The following is an 18,520-nucleotide window of genomic DNA, read 5'->3' on the forward strand; positions in this document are numbered from 1 at the left end:
AACATTAAACCCTGTTTAATGGGTAGGTGTAATATGTGCAAAGAACAGGATTAAGAATTTCAGATTAAGGAATTACATGGTCAGCTGTACAGAACAAATTCATGCACATTAGCATGACAAGATATTAACTTTAAAGCTTTATCATGCAGTTTTGCCATCTACAAATAGCATTATTGACAAGAGATGTTAATCCCACATCCCAGAAAAAAAAAAAAAAAAAACACACACCACACAAAACCCCCCCCCAGATGTTTAGTTCACAATAAAACATCCTTGAGCTAAAACAATGTATTGCAAACCCATGCATATGTCAAAGGAGCCTCGTACATCAGGCCAACTTCCTGAAAGCCTCTAGAACTACTAGGAGCAGCTACAAGTTGTTTATTGACCATTGTAACTTCAACTTCTTTTGTTTGTTCAAAGAAAAGCTATCCAAGGCACATTGGGAAACAGAGTTATAGGCTGCAGAGGAGTAAATCTAGTTTTAAAATGTGCAAAGGCTCTGTTCATCTATACATGCAATTAGTGACTGTGTGTGCAGAGTGCAAGTTAGGTGCATAGCCATCCATTTGCAGAGGGCAATTTGATAATTGTGGTCAAGTCTGCACCCAACTGATGGTTTTCGAAAACAAAGCCCTTGAAAAATATTAGAAGTTAAAGGGAACACCATGAAGGAAGAAATTAGTACAGTGACAGTTGTCCTGGAGCAGTCTTGTGCTTGCTGGGATGCAAAAGCCTAGTCACTTTTCTGTACATCTCAAAAGGAATGTAGCCATTTGTCATGAACTTCTGGGATTTGGAAAGTTCTAACTGACAAAGGTGACAGGCCCTTCTGAGTTTAAGTTGACAGCAAAAAAGTGATATTGGCATTGGTCTTTCTAACAGTACAGAAACTTACATGGATTGAATACAGAACCGCTAGGCTACTTAAACTGAGCATCCTGGAAGCGGTTACAAGATGCACAGCGCAACTAAATTCTACGTGAATGAAGCTTTGGGATTTACAAGCAAGAAAAGGAACCTTTAAATGGTTTTTAAAAATACCTGAATTTGACAACTTGAAATTCACCCTGTAACTCAGCTGATCCATTTGGTGTACTTGTTTATCAAAGGCTCTGGTTATCTTTCATTTTCTGACAAAGTAGGTACTTACTGTATTACACAGTATGTCCTCCATAGGAAATTTACAGAGAAAACATGATTTGTCTTCATTTTCGTTTAAGATTAATCACTACATTCCTTTAAGCAATTTAGGGGTAAATCTTCCCTAGAAAAGTCTGCCAATACTTAACAGCAGTTCCTTGTTTTAGATGAGATACTACACTCAGTGTAATTTAAATAGCATTTGAAACATTCCAACAGGAATCAAATAGCATTGGTAGAAGCAATCTGCTTCTCTTACATCTCCGACACACTTGCTTAACGTCTGTGCATTTAGGGCACTGCTGTACAATGCTAGGCCCTCTAGTTTAATGCCTGTTATACAGCACACTGAAGTTCTTTGGAACGAAGACATGGAAAGCACTGTACATTTTAGTCTATATGCTGTAAAGGTTTAAGGCTTCTTGCAGCTTTCAGGTTGCTTAGCTGCTATAAGATAGGGAAATCCCACTGATACTTGTCATTTTAACTTTGGAGTTGGTGTCCAGACTAGCCAGGTATACATAAGAGTAATCTGCTGGAGTTACAGATGGGCTAGGACATCGATAGCAAAATCGGTTAGTTGGCCACAGCTGGAGGCCCTTCTGGCAGGAGTGATGCAAAGAAAGTCTTGAAGAAAAGCCAGGCTGTGTTCATAAATGAAGGACTGTCCTGCTGATTTTCTGGTAAAGCTCTTCCTTCATCAGGAACAGCCTCGGGTTCAGCTTCGCCACCTACATTTTCCTCCTGCCAATATAAAGTATCTCTTATAAGTGGGGATAGTTGTTTTAACAACTCTAAAGTCTAAAAACCAGATTCCTTTCTAAAACAAGCTATTTTAATTCCTTTCAACTGAAGAGCGTAAAGAACTCATTAACAGCCCTGATTATACTGCAGTATTTCATTCCTTTATTACCCATCGTCCCAGAATTGCAGCTCAAGAGACCACACAGCTAAAACACAGTAAAGCCACCCACCATTGTCACCAGGGCCAATACTGTCCTGTGCTAAATAAAACTATTTTATGACATATTTACAAGTGGGAATGATGCATCTGATACACCAAAACAAGCTGCTGAGTCTGAACAATATTTTGATGTTCTAGTTGTAAATCGGTCAGCACCAGGAGCACAATTCCACACCGAGTACTAAGACCAAATGAAAATGCCAACTTGAACATGTCCCATTAACGGCATATACAGAGAGACACATTGTGTATAACCCCCCATACCAGATTAAGATTCATACACATTCAAGTATTATCTGCAATTATGAGAGCTGTTCACTTGTAGCAGAGACAGATTACGGTGGGACTGTTAACACCTGCTGCAGCAGTGTTGTGTCAACAGGCACTGCAAATATTTGCCTCTTCCCAAAATATGAAAATTATTGAGCCTGTTACACTGCTAACGGCCACAGTAGCCCTTGGCCATACAGGGATTTTCAGGAACAAAATGCATCAACTACAAATACCAGTGATTGCCAGGGTTAAGTTTTAAAACCAAATACATTTCTAACGTACAGCAGGAAAGATACTTTGATTTCTATGAAAGCAAAAGTATCAGAGTACTTATTACAGTGGTAACAACTAGAAACAGCAACCAGACAGAGCAGGAATTAACCAGATCCCTCCTGTTCTTTGCCTATGGCACATAATGAATTTAGTCTCCTGAAGGCTGTTAATATTTTAGTCTAATTTCAGTTGGGTTTTGCATGCGAGTGGCTGGGCGGTGTTGGTGGCCTCTGAAATACAGGCAGTCAGACTAGAGGATCTGTGGTCCTTCTGGCCTTGAACTCTATGACTTAGTGAGAAAAGTAGGCTAGTTTAGATATTATTTTACCAGGAAAAGAAGTTTCCAGCAGAAGATTTTGTAGAGAACACTATGCATCTTTACTAATACAAATGTTTGGAAAATGGAAACTAAACCCTTTCCCCAGGATTTCCTGCTGTTGTATGTCAAATATTGAGCCAATACCTGTAAGTTATTGTTTTGGTCCTGGTTTATCACAGCTTGGGGAACAACATTGTTTGGAAGAGGGTGAACTGGCCGTCGTCTAAATGGGAACCATCCAGCATGGTGCCTGGAAGAAAAGAACTCATTGTTAAGACCAGTTAGCTAAATGTTACTCCTGCCTTGCTACACTTCAGGCCGAGCAAACACTTGAATATGCACACAAGAGTAGACAATTTGTTCAACACCCTGGGATAAATTCTGATTTGTTCAGGTGCAGGAGGAAGGCTCCCAAAACCTTCTCCACCACAATCCCTACCACCCAGCATTATGGCAGCAAGGCACAGCATAGCATTCAAGAGGTAGCAGTGGATCCAGCTCTAAACAGGCTGGTGCATCACAGCCTAAGGGGTCTTGATCAGGCCCCCAGCAGGCTAGAGCATATGCTGCAGCATGTACCACCATACCTTGGATTTCCCTATATCTGCCCTGTGCTAACAGGATAACTAAAACTGTGATGCTGGCATTGCTCCCTCATCCTGTGCGGCTTACAAACAGGAGTCATAACAGGCCACTAGGAAAACTAATCTCTTCCCCTCCCTAGTGGCTGCATCTTGTGCTCCAAAAATATAAACTTTTAAAATGCTGTACCCCAATTGCTGTGAAGATAAACTTCAAAATACTAACCAGATGTAATCCAATGCTGACTTCCTGAGTCTGCAGACAGCCTAAAATAGCTCTGAGAAGTGTGGACTGCTTCTGTTTGAATGTGTTAACTCTTAAGCCTACTTGTGGCAATTTAAAGGTCTACACTAATGTCACAACTGATTCAAGCATGTAAAGGAGGACGACAATTATTTGAAGATCAGTGCAACAAATTATGAGCAGCTTCACAAGTGGGCAGAGTTTGGGAAGTACTACAAATTACCACCCCATTCAGAGCAAAAGTGGTCTGTTTGACTGGTAACATTTTTTCTAGTCAAGAAAGTGGCTAATGATTACACTGCATTCAATTACTTTTGCATGTTTAGAAGCAGTCAACCATGGTAAAAAAAATGCTTAGCCACATCTTATATAAAGGTATGGGATCAATTTCCCTACCAAAGACATGGTTGCACATGACTACACGATCTTTAGCCATGTTCTTTGAATATTAACCTGAACCGCTAACGTATGATGTAGTATGTTAATGTTTTATTGTAACTTTGACTTAAAACAATTTGCCCAAAAAATGTTGAGCTAAGAGTTACAGTAAGAGATTTGCTGATCCTGGGATACATTTTGACATGCCAATCTAAGACCCGGTCTTATCAATTATTTTGGCTAGGAATGCGATTTCTTACAGTGATACTGATAAGCCCTCATGTGGCTACAGTTACACCAGTATAAAGGTGTCCTATCTTAGTATAGCACCTTCCTATCCCATATGGGATAAGCACTTTTATACTACTATGAATGCATCCACACTAGGGGGTTGTATTGCTTTAACTATATGACTATAGTTAAACTGGTACAACTGATGCATAAATGAGCTGTAAGAGACTTGATTACAACAAAGACTATCACAGTGCAGACAAACTGCTCCAAAGAGCAGTCACCTGAATGACAAGTCACTGAAATGTTTACTTCATGAGACATGTATGCTTACAGGTACATCAGAACTGTGCCGCCCATAACCATGAGGAACCTGCTCAGGCTGGAGTAGAAGTAGATAATGTTGACAAAAACGAAGAACAGGGTTGCCGAATAAAGCCAGTCCAACCAATCTCGATTCATCTCCTCCTCCTCTTCCATGAGAGGACCCCCCTGGGCATTCATTTGCAAATTCTGATTGGCTCCTGCATTAAGCTGAGGAGGGGCGTTATGGTTTCCGGGCAGGTTTTGTGCAGGAAATGCATCTGGAAGAGGGGCTGGAGTTGCAACTGGTGCCACTGGTATCTCTTGTGACCTTTGGGTAGGTGACCTATCAGCAGAAACGGCAGCCAAGCTGAAAAGAAGATAAAAAGTAGTAAGACTTTGCCAAGCTCTGCAAAGGATAATAAAGCAGACATAAAAACTTGTTAATCTTAGATTCATGTGCAACTAGGAAGCAGCACATGGTTAGAACAGTGACAGAAATCGGCCCTGTTTATGCCAATGACATGCCACGTGATGGGACAAGTTCAACTTTGCGGATCAGTTTCACCTTCTGTAAGATAGGGTAACAACCATCTTTGTAAAGTTGGAATACAAAGGGTTTATTTCAGTACTCCACTGTTGAAATATTTCAAAACCTCAATACTTAGAAGACCCGGTAGCAGGCTGGGTAACAGTATCAAGTTTTGCAGCACTTAGCTTTATCTAGGCAAAAAGTTGCAGATAAAACTAAACCTAATTACATTTTAGGAGCCACATACAGCTTTTGTATTTACATCAGACATTTGAATCATAAAGGCTAAGTAACTTGCCTTTCAACTACATTACACCTGAGGGAAAGAAAAAATTCCCTCATTAGGAAATAGAACATTTCAAGGCTCTCAGGGAGAATAGGAAACAAAAATGAAAACTTACTATTGCATGTAGTACTGTCTTGCATAAATCTGCTGAAACCAGGACATCTGTAGTATGTTGTAAGTGGTATACGCAGAGTACCCAGGAGCCACACCATGGGGAGGCTGAGCAGCTTCAACCCTTATTCAAAGGGTAAAACACAGGATGTTTGTTTACAAAAGAACAGGTATGCCCACCTCCCCAGGTCTTTCCCTACTTGTACTATTAAAGAGACAAGCAAACAGCTTTTGTGATGCTGTGCATCTTATTGTGGGTAAAGCATCATATATCATACACTTTCAGTATATCCTGCCTTAAATCATTTTTATTAGAACATGATTGCAAAAATCTACATTTCATCCTGAAAATATGCTGTTGTGAAATCAGAGGGGGACTCGAAGACAGTCTTACTACCACTGGATCACATGTACCATATTTCTGATTAAATGATCTGATATTCAGCTTTTAAGTTCAGTTCAGGTCCATTCAAACGGAATGGCAATGCTTAAGGAGTGTTCCAGAAAGTAGTACTATGATCTCAGAGGAAAGCAAGCCCCTCAATCTAGCCTTCTTAGAAGCTCAATAGAATAGTAGAGACAGCAATTCCTGGGAGAAAAATATTGATCTCCTAACAAAGGAGAATTAATTGTAGGAACTACCTGCATCAGAATTTAGGGATCAACATAGAAGCTCCTGGATTCATAGTTCCATGAAAATGTAACAATTCTACTTTCCCACATATAACAGTAAAGATAACTCTTCCCCACTGGTTGGAGAGGCATACATCCCTTTCACCCCTTCAGTGTCCACTTAACTATCCAGAAGAGTAATATACATGGCTTATATTCCACTGACATTTACAACACTAAGTATGGCATGAGGTGCTGGTATTCAAAGCTTAGACTGTCCAAAAAACAGATAGTTGAACATGAACAGTCAACGTTTTCAGAAAGTTATTGGCATGTGTGGCATATTTACCTAGTATTGGCTTCCCCTGTAGAAAGCTGGTTGCAGGAAGTCTCCCTTTGTCTCAAGCCATCATTTGAAGAAACTACAGAAGGATCTTGACCAGGTCCTGAAACAGTCTTTGGCTCTTGATTGGTTTCATCAATCTAAATAATAATACAGTTAATATTGGAGCTGACTCATAACAGTATTGGAGAAAAGTCTTCTATTCCAAAGCTAAGAGGACGGTCTTGAAGTTTCACCAAATTGCTGTGCATTTGTACAGATCTTTGACAATGGCTAGGACTATTAATTTGTACTGCTGTAATGCCCATTGTTATAACCCGTCCATCCATACATATTCAGTTTCTAACACTTCTTTAAAAGGTAACCTGGAAAGGAAAAATTAGTTTTGTGATTTTTTCCCCTGCCCCAGCCATCTCATGATATGTAAAGGTCTGAGTAGGTTTTTTAAAATTTTTGTTTGCTTATGGGTTTTTTGGATTAGAAATTCAGATCCTGTGCTGGATAAAAACAATAACCGGAAAACTCAGACTTGTCTACACAAAGAAGTTGCACCAACTTAAACTGGGATAACTGTGCGCTTGTCTAAACACAAGCTGTTCTTCTTTAACGATTCCATTCCCATACAGGAATAAGTTTACCAGTACAAGCATTTTTATGCTAGTATAAATGCATCCATCTATACTAGATCATTGGATCACTAACTATACTGGTATGGTTAAAATGGTATAACTGGTGTGTTTAGACAAGCTCTAAACATAAAAAAAAGTAAAGCTTCCTTGGGCCTTTTATCTACACCATAAAGCAAAAAATGTTCGCTCTCTTTTTTCTTAATTCTTTTGCAGGTCCCCTTTAAGAGCAAAGATCATCTGTCCTTCTCATACGTGTACTAGTATGAGAATTTATTTTTAAATGTGTATCTAATTTTGGAGTTTATGAAATGAGGTCTTAAGTCCTAGCAGCATGTGGGTGGCTGCTCTGCAAACTGCTCTACAGAACTAGGACAATGCACCTTAATCAAAATGCAATACCTGAACATTTCTAGTCCCAAGGATCTCTGCCTCTTGTGTTGTGACAAATATCCAACTGGAATTAGGACCTACTGTATGCAGTTCACTTTTGATTTAAAGAAGGGTGGAAATTTATGCCTTCAGATATGAAGCTTGTGCATTAGTTAATCACCTAACTTCCATTCAAGAAAAAAAAATTGAGAGATCATATGGTATTGTGTACTGAACTAACACACATAAAATTGAAATTCTAATGCTCATTTTTAGTTTCAATTTCCTCTTCCATATGCTTTTGAAATTTTGCTGGGACTTACTGTGGCAACAGAATTCCTATGATGGACACTCCCTATTCAAATGGTAATCACTTCCCCCTCCCTCTGCATAATCATTAGTGTGATTGGAGTCAGTAATCATGGGGGAACAGGCACCACAATTTCATCCTTTGCATACAGCCCAGCCACCATGTCCATCATTGGCTGAAGAGTCTACAATATGAGGTGTCACCAGCTATTTAATGGGACTAAATTACATGTGATTAAACATTTCGCCCCCCTCTGGCAGTAATGTCAACTCAAGTTTATGTAAACAATTAGAAACTGAGGTTTGACAAGTTAGACACAAAGTGGATGAAGTAATATCTTTTATTGAACCAACTTCTGTTGGTGAAAGATAAGCTTCTGAGCTCCACAGAGCTCTTCAGGTGCCATCAGCTCAAACTTAAACAATCCTTGCTCTGCGATTACCGTACTTATTCCAAATGTGTAAGTGTTCCTTCCCCCAGCCCTATTACAACTCTGAAGCAATGCTGCCACAACACTTAAAATGACAGAACTTTTGACACATGAGGTTTGCCACCCTGCTTTGACATTATCAACCGTTACAAACATACAGTAATTAAAAAACTAGGTCACATTCCACAGATTTTTGCTGATTCTTTCAATAGCTAATGTAGGAAAAAACTACATACCTTTGCATTGGTTTCTTTCATTTTTGACAGATTCTTTGAATGGTATACCAGATGAAGAGCATGAAACGTCTCCTGCTAAAATAAAAGTCAAGACCTCTTATAATCATTTTGTTTCATCTATTAAAACTTTATTTGACCTCACTTGATACTGCAGTGCAGCTACCACAAACATGTAAATACCATACCTTGGGCAGCACATCTCTCAAATAAAGATGGTCAAGCAGCAACTTCCCAGAATAAATCAGCTTCTGGTCCTCTTCAGGCTTTGAGAAGAGACAAAAATATACTGGTTACCAATCCGCCAAATGTCAAAAAGAGCTGTGTAAGTAAAAGCTGACTGATAAACACCAGAGGCCAAACACTGCTGTCAAATACACAAATCACAAATGCTACTCCCCCCATCCCCTGCCCCACTGAACAGAAGTTGTGTGCATCTCTATTAAAGATTAATTCAGTCAATTACCTGTATGCAAAATTTGTAATACCCTAGAGATTTAGACAAATGTATACAGAACGAGGATAAAACAGCTGCTCCGGTATATGAAGTGACTAATTTGTAGTGTAGGCCAGAACCCCAATATTTGCTGTCCCCACCACAATCCTGGCAAAAAGGAACCTCTCTACACTCCTTAAAGCAGAGCTTTGGGATATTGACCAACTTGAGCAGCACGGCAGGCACTTTGTAATCTTGTGACAATTTGCATTCTCCCCCACCCAGTAAGTCTGAGCAGCTCTTCACACAGAAATCCACTTGCAGGTGGAGCACAGTCACTGGGAGTTGCCCCAGAGCAGGAGAGCCCATGTTCCCCGCCCTACAGGAAAAGGTCAGCTCTGCCAGCCTACAAAGCAAGAGTGCTACTGCCGCTTCCAAATTTAAGTCTTCAAAGCTACTAAAAACCAGTCTTACATTATTTATGTCACAATCACGTATCTGACCAATGCTGATGGATACCATTTTAACACCCCAAAGCAGCATATAAAGACCTCTAGGCTTCCACTGACACTGGACATTAAGCAGAAAGCTGCATTTCCCACAGCAGCACATCATCACAACATGCATGGAATTTGCTCAGATTGTCCATCATCTAGCACTCGAAAGCAGGGTGGATAAAAATGGATTTAAACAAATCAGATTTTTTCAATCAAATTAAATAAGCAGGTTTAGTTCTAAAGAATAAACCTATTTAAAATTAAATTTGAAATTTAAAACCTAAGTTAAGGCCTAAATTTATAATCTATTGAAATCATTTAAATAAAATACAAAAAATTGTCTAAAGCAGTACATGTTTGAATTTCTTTAACACTTGGCAACAAAGCACTGAAAGATGGAAGTCACTAGCTAAACATCTGGAACTAGAGTCCACTGAAGTGCTAAAATAGTTTTTGACAGCAAAAAGAAAAGGAGTACTAGTGGCACCTTAGAGACTAACCAATTTATCTGAACATTAGTCAGTCTCTAAGGTGCCACTAGTCCTCCTTTTCTTTTTGCGAATACAGACTAACACGGCTGCTACTCTGAAACCTTTTTGACAGCAGTAGCCTCTTCCACAGGTGCAGAGAGAATATATTCTTCATTTCCAGCCTATTCACCTAGTTCATTCAACGTTAGCAATTGGGAGTTGAAAAAGCAGGAAAACTTGGATCTCATCTTCTCTCAACTAGTTTTTATTCATAGATTTGAAGAGGAAAACAAGTTATAAAATCCTGAAGGACACAGTCAACAGAATTAATCAGGTTAAATTCACTAACTAGAGAGAGCACTTTCTTTGTTTAATAAAAATCAGTTTTAAAAGCAAAACTATTTGAATTTTTGTATGTTTCCGCACAATTTAGTAATTTTAAATACTGTTTGTGTATTTTAATTGAATTTGATTCCGCATCCAAGTAGAGCTTGACACAAGTTTAAAAAAAACCCCAATCCAGTCAAAATAAAAGATAAAAAAAAAGGAAACCGTCATTCAACATTTCCTACCAAATACATATACGTATATAATTGCTTAAATACAGATGTAGTAAATCCTCAGCAAAAGAACAATAGACTTAGTGCAAAGGCTATATTTAGTTACAAACCAACAGGTTGGTTTCTAAAAAGGTTGATTCTCTTTGGTAGAGTAACTAGAATGCAAAACCACAATTAAAATCTATTACTTAAAATCAAGGTTTCCTGCTTGCTGATTGACAGCAGATTAAAACTGATTATTTAAATCAAGCCACCCTGCTTGAAACCCCACTGTGAGCCTACTGTCCCCCTGCATCATGTCAATTCACATTTGTACCGAATTGTTATGTCGACTTATTTGATTAGTCTTAAGAAGCATATAGAACAGAGTTATTTGGGGGTTTCCTATAGTGCCCATAACCAGAATATCTGACATAGTAAAAACAACATCTAAATACTATGTCACACTGAAACAAGCAGCTTTTTTTTTTTTTTTTTTTTTTTTAAGGCTAAGTCCAAAAGATTTTTCTCAATCAATCTAATGCTTACAGGCAAAACAGTTTCGTAGTTATTTCATGGACAAAGTTTCTTTTGACAAAAATAATGCAGCAGTTTAACTCCCTTGTCTTGCCTGGAACTTTTTTTTTTTTTTTTTTTTTTTTTTTAACCACACCTCACACACACACTTTGTTACCATTGGGGGGAAAATACTAAGACTCCAATTACATACTACTTCAGCATCCAACAAGCTACTAAGCCACATCAACATTAAATGGCAGCTGAACAGGAAGAAATAAATCAAAAAGCCCCAAACAGGTTCCCCATACACTGAACAAGTTTCGCTTCTGTATTTACAACTGATTTCCATAACATATTTACAAACTATTTCGAATTGCACTGTAACATTTGCAACTAGCCAACCATGCAGAAGCAGGTGTTCTGGAATCTGGGGAGGGGGAGGAGGAGAAGAGGAGGGGAGAGGAGAAGAGGGAGGGAACCACACTTTTTTTGCATCCCATTATCAAACTTTAAAGAGACATCAAATAGATGCTGAAGTTCCCTGAACCTGTGAACACTTTTACAGACACAAAGTGGGTGATGTAATATCCTTTATTGGACCCGCTTCTGCTGGTGAAGACTAGTTTCAAGCTTACACAGAGCTCTTCTTCAGGTCCTGAGGAAGGTTCTTCAGCTCTGTGTAAGCTTGAGACTTTGTCTCCCTCACCAACAGAAGCTGGTCCAATACAGAAAGTTTTACTTCACCCAGCTCGTACTGCTAAAACCCTGGTACCAACAAAGCCACAACAGGGCATGAACATTTTTGCCTCTTGTGGACAGCAAGGTAAACAGTGAAACCTTTTAGAGCCAAGGCTGCCATAATTAGCGTGTTTCTTATTTAAAAAAAAAAAAAAAAAAAGAGGGCAAAGCAGATTGTGCAATGTAAACGACAACAGCTCTGCTGTAACACAAGCACTCACGTCCACACCTGGAAGCGGCCCAACCATGGGCTCTCATCGTTAGGGCCCTACCAAACTCACAGTCCGTGCGGGTCAAGGTCAGGGGAGTTTAGAAATCGCAAAGGTCATGATTCCCGCTATTTAAATCGTACATTTCACCGTGTGGTAACTGCAGGGGTCCTGACCCCAAAGGGTGTTGTGGGGGGGGACGGGGGGCAGTTTTGCCTTCTGTGGGGCTGCGTCCAGAGCCGGGCCCTTGGCTAGCAGAAGGCAGCGCAGAAGTCAGGGTGCCCCCCCCAACAACCCTACCACCCCCCCCCACTAACCCCCTGCTGGGTCAGGACCCCCCCCCCCCCGCCGCCGCCGGGTGAGGAAACACCCCTCTCCCCAGGGAGGCCCGCAGCGGAGCGGGCCACAGCACTGAGGAGACCCGGTGTCGCACGGCCCCACTCACCCTCCCGGCTTGGCGGGCCCCGGGGGAGGGGGGGGCGGCCCCGCAGACGAGACGAACCCGGACCCCAGCTACTCCCCCCGCCCCCCCCCCCACACCCGTGGATGAGGAAGGCGGGCACGACGCCCCCTCCCCCCGCCGCAGCCCTGCCCGCGGGGGGGGGGGGGGGGGGGGGAAGGGGAGGCGCTGGAGGGAGGTGCCCGGCGGGGAAAGGTGGCGGCAGGGCGGGGGGGTCCCCTCCTCACCGGCTCCTCGGGGTGCAGGCGCCGCAGCCGGGCCTTGAGCTGCCGCACGGTCCAGCCGGGCTCCCCGCGGAGGCGCAGGTCCGGGTGCCGCTGCGTGGGGCTCCGCACGAGCAGGTCGAAGGGCTCCGCGTCGCGGCCGGGCTCCATGGCGCGCGGGGCTGGGGCTCGGCCTCCGCGGGCGACGAGCTGTGAGGAGACGGCGCGCGCGCCAGCGGTGACCTACGACCGCCGGGCCCCTTTTATACCCTCACCGCCCCTCGCCCCGCCCTCTGTTCGTCTGTGCGCTGTGGCTGCTGCGGATTGGCTCCTCATGGAGAGCGTGTCAATACGTGGGCCTATCAGAGTGCACATCCGACAGGAGGGTGACAGAGGGTGGGGCCTACGGAAGGGGCGGGGCTGCCCAGCTGGGCTGGGGTGAAAGAGGCTAAGGGTCACCCCTGCAAGGGCCAGGGGCCAGAGTGTCAGCCTCACCTGCCCTGGTGCGGGCCATGGTGGCTGTGGCTTCTGTAGGGCCACCCCTTCTGGAGCACACCGACAAAGCATCCCAGGACCGTCAAATTCTTGCGGGTCTTGCTTCAGCCCAAGGTGCCATGGAAGGGAAGAAAGGAATTCCTTTCTCCCACCCTTTGTCTGTCTTGTCTATTTAGATTCCAAGTTCTCTGGGGCGGGGACTGTCTCGGGGGTGTTTGTACAATGCTAAAAACAACGGGATCCAGAGCTCAGCCAGACCCTATAGGCCAGCGGTTCTCAAACTTTAGCAACCTCGGGACCCCCATTTTGATTTAAAAATTTTTTGCAGACCCCCAAGCTGCCCTGCTCAGGCCCAGGTCCTGCCCCTTCTCCTCCCTTCCCCTGAGCGTGCCTTGTCCCCGCTCCTCCCCCTCCCTCCCAGCACCTCTTGCACATCGCTGAACAGCTGGCGTGCAGGAGGCACTGGGAGGGAGGAGGAGGAATTGATCAGTGGTGCCCGGGGACCCCCTGGAGTATCCTTGCAGACCCCAGTTTGAGAAATGCTGCTCTAGGCACCATTGCTTCAATATAGAAACAACACCCCTGGGACCCTAAACACCTACTTGTCACCTGCCACCCCACACTGGAACCCATACGGTGCATCATCAAACAACTCCACCCCATATTTGATAGAGTCCCCATTCTGAAAGAAATCATTCCTGAACTCACTCACTCCACTTCGGGCCTTCAAACAACCCCCCCGACTTCTCCAAACTTATCATCAGATGCAAGCTCCCCCAGTCAAGGACACACAAACTTAAAGTGCCACCCGACTCTGCCAGAACAACAGAGGCAACGCGTGCAATCATAGCTCCACTGCTACAATGACCAACACCCCCCCCAACAAACCTTTCTCAAGATCCATGGATCCTACACAAGCCCATCACAACATGTGGGGTACCTCATCCAGTGCACTAAATGTCTCAATAACTGTGGGTGAAACTAATCACTGTGCTCTTGAATGAACTCACACAGAAAAATGATGAAAGACAAAAACAGCCCATCACCTGTGGGTGAACATTTTTCACAAAGCGATCGCTCTATGTCTGACCTATCAGTCTTCATCCTCAAAGGAAACCTGCACAAAGCTTTCAAAAGATGAGCCTGGGGGCTTAAATTCATAATGCTGCTTGAGGCTAAAAATCCTGGACTGAACAGAGACAGTGGATTTATGGTTTATTACAACAATCTGTAACCCAGGAACTAACCAGCCTCTTTTTGTCCTGTGACTGCAGAGGTGTTAATGGGCCACTCTACCTTGAATGGCCCCTTCGAATATGGACTAACTACTTTTGCTAAACAATCTGTCCACCTTGCATTTGGCTGTGATGCTTGGAGTACCTTTCCCAGTCCTGAAGAAGAGCTCTGTGTGGCTCGAAAGCTTGTCTCTCTAACCAGTAGAAGTTGGTCCAGTAAAATGTATTATCTCACCCACTTTATCTCCCTCATATCCTGGGGCAGACATAAATACAACTATACCACATACAAAAACAATGTAAGGAAAGAGAAGAGCACCATGTCTGAGTAAGTTACTGTTATACTTCTCTAATATTTGTATTGCATTAGCGCCTAGACCCCCCGGGTGCTTGGCACTGTACAAACATTTAACAAAGAGATAGTCCCTACCCGAAAGACCTTACAGTCTCAGAGTATGTCTACCCTACAGTCTAACCCTAGAGAGAAGCAACGGTACTGAGACTGAGACAGAGAGATGCTTTCTGCGCCAATGTCTCAAATACAACTGCAAGAGACACATTTCCTCAAATTTGGGGAATTATAAAAGACATCTCAGCAAAGTGCAGTGAGGAAAAATTGTTCCTGGCCCTGAAAGACAGGGGAGCAATGGCACTGCACCACTTACCATCCTGACACCAGATCAGGTACGGATAGTAATAACAAATGGACCCTCAAACAGTGTGTGACCCCATACTGGCTGGGACATACCTGCCCCTGACAGACACCTGAAGGGTCTTACACTTTAGCAACACGTGTGTATCTTGTCATCCCAATAAAGTCTCATTGAATTGAACTGCTTGGTCTAACCCTCCCTGACACCCTCCACAAATCCCAAACAACCAATAAACTGGCAATCCTCTGCTGTGTCATCTCCTTTCAGTCCAGTAGGCTCAGATCTCTGGATCTTGACTCATTTTCCCTGGAAACAGGAATGTCCAGTTCCCATTGGCTCTCTGAGAGATTCTGACATATCCATAGTTTGCAGATACCTGAAGCACAATTGCTTGGCTCTTCTCTTACTTTCAAGGTAAAGTGCCATTAAGTCCTAAAAGTCAAGGAGAACCTCCCTGATCTGATGCTGTTTAGTGCGGAGTCTCTTTCCCATTCTTTGTCCCCAGTTGAAATTTTCTTCTGAACCCTCTTTCCTCCATTGACATCAATGGTAAAACTCCCATTAATGTGAACTGGATCACGGCTGTAGTGTGATGAAAAAAATAAATAAAGCAAGATATCAGTTTTATTTCCAAGCACAAAGTATTTATTTTTTGCCCATTTCATTAGGTGCTCAGTTTTCTCTGGCAGCTGGCGACTGTTGCCCTGAGGCACAATCGGTTCACGGCCGGTACTGTACACTTGTCTCTCATGTGTGTGTCATTTGCGGGATTAGCGAGACAAGGAGGGTGAGGTCATATCTTTTATTGGACCAACTTCTGTTCGTGAGAGAGATGAGCCTGCAAGCTTACCCAGAGCCCTTCGTCCAGTCTGTGTAAGCTTGAAAGCTTGTCTCTCTCACCAACTGAAGTTGGTCCAATAAAAGCTATTACCTCACCCACTTTGCCTCTCTAATATCCTGGGACCAACATGGCTACAACACCACTGCATACATTTGGATGCTTGTCATTTTTGGTTCTAAGCCAAGGTGAGCTGCAGTGTCTTATCCTGGATTGCCATGTGCGGTTACCCATGACACGATTATTTATTATTTGTATAACAATAGTGCCTAGCAGCCCTGGTCATGGCCCAGGATCCCATTGTGCTAGGCACCATACAAACACAGTCCCTGCCCTAAATCTCTACTGCCCTCCTCTACGAGGTTCCAGGGACAGGGGTGGTTCTATCATTGGGCCACTATCCCACTCAGAAAAAAATGAGAAAATAAAATGTGAAATCAGTTGAGCCTCATCCCCGTTCCATGACCCATCCACAGCTGATCAGTCTTTAACAGAGTAGCTTCTAGAGACAAAGGATGCAGATGGATGCCCTGCATTGTATAGCACCATCCAGGGGTACCAAAGCAGCAGGATCAGTTTAGCTGCTGGAGGAGAGCAGCTGTTCTTTAGTCACCCTGCCCCTGTCAACCAGCTAATAAGTTTCCTCCCGCCTCTCCCATAAGCAGGAAGGTTTTGGCTTCTCCAGTCCTGATCAGTAGTTGGAGTCCATGCCCTCTCCTGGGAAGTAAGGAGGAAGGAAAATGCTGCAGTGATGCAACCCAAGAAACCTGATCCTCAGGTGGTGCAAATAGAAGTCAATGGAGCTAGGACAGTTACCGCCTGCTGAGGATTTGGCCGTAAAACTCTAGCAGAACCAGCTGCTGCTCTGGTTTTGTTCCTGGTGTAACTGGCTGAGCACCCCTAGCACCTACCTTCTAGCTGGAAGTGGAAGAGGGCTTGGCAGGAGAGACCAATATGATCGGGAATTTAAAGGGGCACACCTGTAAAGGCCCAAAGCAAGATTTTTACAATGCGGCATTGGCACACAAGACCATCCAAATGTTAGGAGTGGATCTTGTGGGTGGGGTGTCTGTGTCTAGTGTAGGGTCTTTGGGATTTGAAGAGATTAGTCCCAAGCTTATTGTCAGACTTTTCCTGTGTGGTTTCAATAAGTGGCTGTCATTTCCTCCACACTGTGTTCAGCTTTCCACTGACCCATGAACTATGCAAACAATGGAAGTCACCGTGCCTTTTCTGCAGTCAAGATTAAACTCAAACAAGTTTGAGGGACAGAGGGCTGAGCACTTGCCGAGGCCAGATCCCACCTTCCTCCTGCCCTAGATGTTTCTCGTATAGTTTGGAATGTCATTTGAAACCTCCCACCATTCGGTGTTTTTCCTTTCTCTGGGAAGGTTCTTGGGCAGAGGGGAGTCAGAACCTGGCCAAGTCATGGGAGTAGGATATTGGGGATCCCTCAGATGTTCTCTCTGCATGAGAGAATAGCCCTGTCTCTCACTCTGCATTTTGTTCCACCTTGCCACCGGTCAGGAGATGCAGCACAGGATGATCAAGGGATAATCTGTTTTCACTAACAAGGTCAGCTCCCAGACTGCTGCGCTGGGCATCACAAAATGGGGAAGAGATGGCCAGCCCTCTGTGGAGACAGAGGTGGTTAGGGACTATTTAGAAAAGCTGGACGTGCACAAGTCCATGGGGCCGGACGAGTTGCATCCGAGAGTGCTGAAGGAATTGGCGGCTGTGATTGCAGAGCCCTTGGCCATTATCTTTGAAAACTCGTGGCGAACGGGGGAAGTCCCGGATGACTGGAAAAAGGCTAATGTAGTGCCAATCTTTAAAAAAGGGAAGAAGGAGGATCCTGGGAACTACAGGCCAGTCAGCCTCACCTCAGTCCCTGGAAAAATCATGGAGCAGGTCCTCAAAGAATCAATCCTGAAGCACTTACATGAGAGGAAAGTGATCAGGAACAGTCAGCATGGATTCACCAAGGGAAGGTCATGCCTGACTAATCTAATTGCCTTTTATGATGAGATTACTGGTTCTGTGGATGAAGGGAAAGCAGTGGATGTATTGTTTCTTGACTTTAGCAAAGCTTTTGACATGGTCTCCCACAGTATTCTTGTCAGCAAGTTAAGGAAGTATGGGCTGGATGAATGCACTATAAGGTGGGTAGAAAGCTGGCTAGATTGTCGGGCTCAATGGGTAGTGATCAATGGCTCCATGTCTAGTTGGCAGCCGGTGTCAAGTGGAGTGCCCCAGGGGTCGGTCCTGGGGCCGGTTTTGTTCAATATCTTCATAAATGATCTGGAGGATGGTGTGGATTGCACTCTCAGCAAATTTGCGGATGATACTAAACTGGGAGGAGTGGTAGATACGCTGGAGGGGAGGGATAGGATACAGAAGGACCTAGACAAATTGGAGGATTGGGCCAAAAGAAATCTGATGAGGTTCAATAAGGATAAGTGCAGGGTCCTGCACTTAGGATGGAAGAATCCAATGCACCGCTACAGACTAGGGACCGAATGGCTAGGCAGCAGTTCTGCGGAAAAGGGCCTAGGGGTGACAGTGGACGAGAAGCTGGATATGAGTCAGCAGTGTGCCCTTGTTGCCAAGAAGGCCAATGGCATTTTGGGATGTATAAGTAGGGGCATAGCGAGCAGATCGAGG

At 43.7% G+C, this 18,520-nt stretch overlaps 1 protein-coding gene across 2 annotated transcripts; it reads right to left on the reverse strand.

The window, feature by feature from the left end:
• On the reverse strand, nucleotides 1-12,941 carry HERPUD1 (homocysteine inducible ER protein with ubiquitin like domain 1). Of its 2 annotated transcripts, none has more exons than XM_037877823.2 (8): nucleotides 12,660-12,941; nucleotides 8,753-8,830; nucleotides 8,568-8,639; nucleotides 6,600-6,733; nucleotides 5,643-5,762; nucleotides 4,741-5,079; nucleotides 3,117-3,222; nucleotides 1-1,887 (listed from the first exon to the last, which is right to left on the reverse strand). In XM_037877823.2, the coding sequence occupies exons 1-8, from the start codon at nucleotides 12,804-12,806 to the stop codon at nucleotides 1,720-1,722; spliced, it is 1,164 nt and encodes a 387-aa protein (XP_037733751.1). In that variant the 5' UTR covers nucleotides 12,807-12,941; the 3' UTR covers nucleotides 1-1,719. The 2 variants fall into 2 exon arrangements, with proteins under 2 accessions (XP_037733751.1, XP_037733750.1); XM_037877822.2 differs by having other exon boundaries at nucleotides 8,568-8,642.
• Between the last annotated feature and the right edge of the window lie 5,579 nt (nucleotides 12,942-18,520).

The sequence above is a fragment of the Chelonia mydas genome, chromosome 12, assembly GCF_015237465.2.
Source record: "Chelonia mydas isolate rCheMyd1 chromosome 12, rCheMyd1.pri.v2, whole genome shotgun sequence".
Taxonomy (NCBI): domain Eukaryota; kingdom Metazoa; phylum Chordata; order Testudines; family Cheloniidae; genus Chelonia; species Chelonia mydas.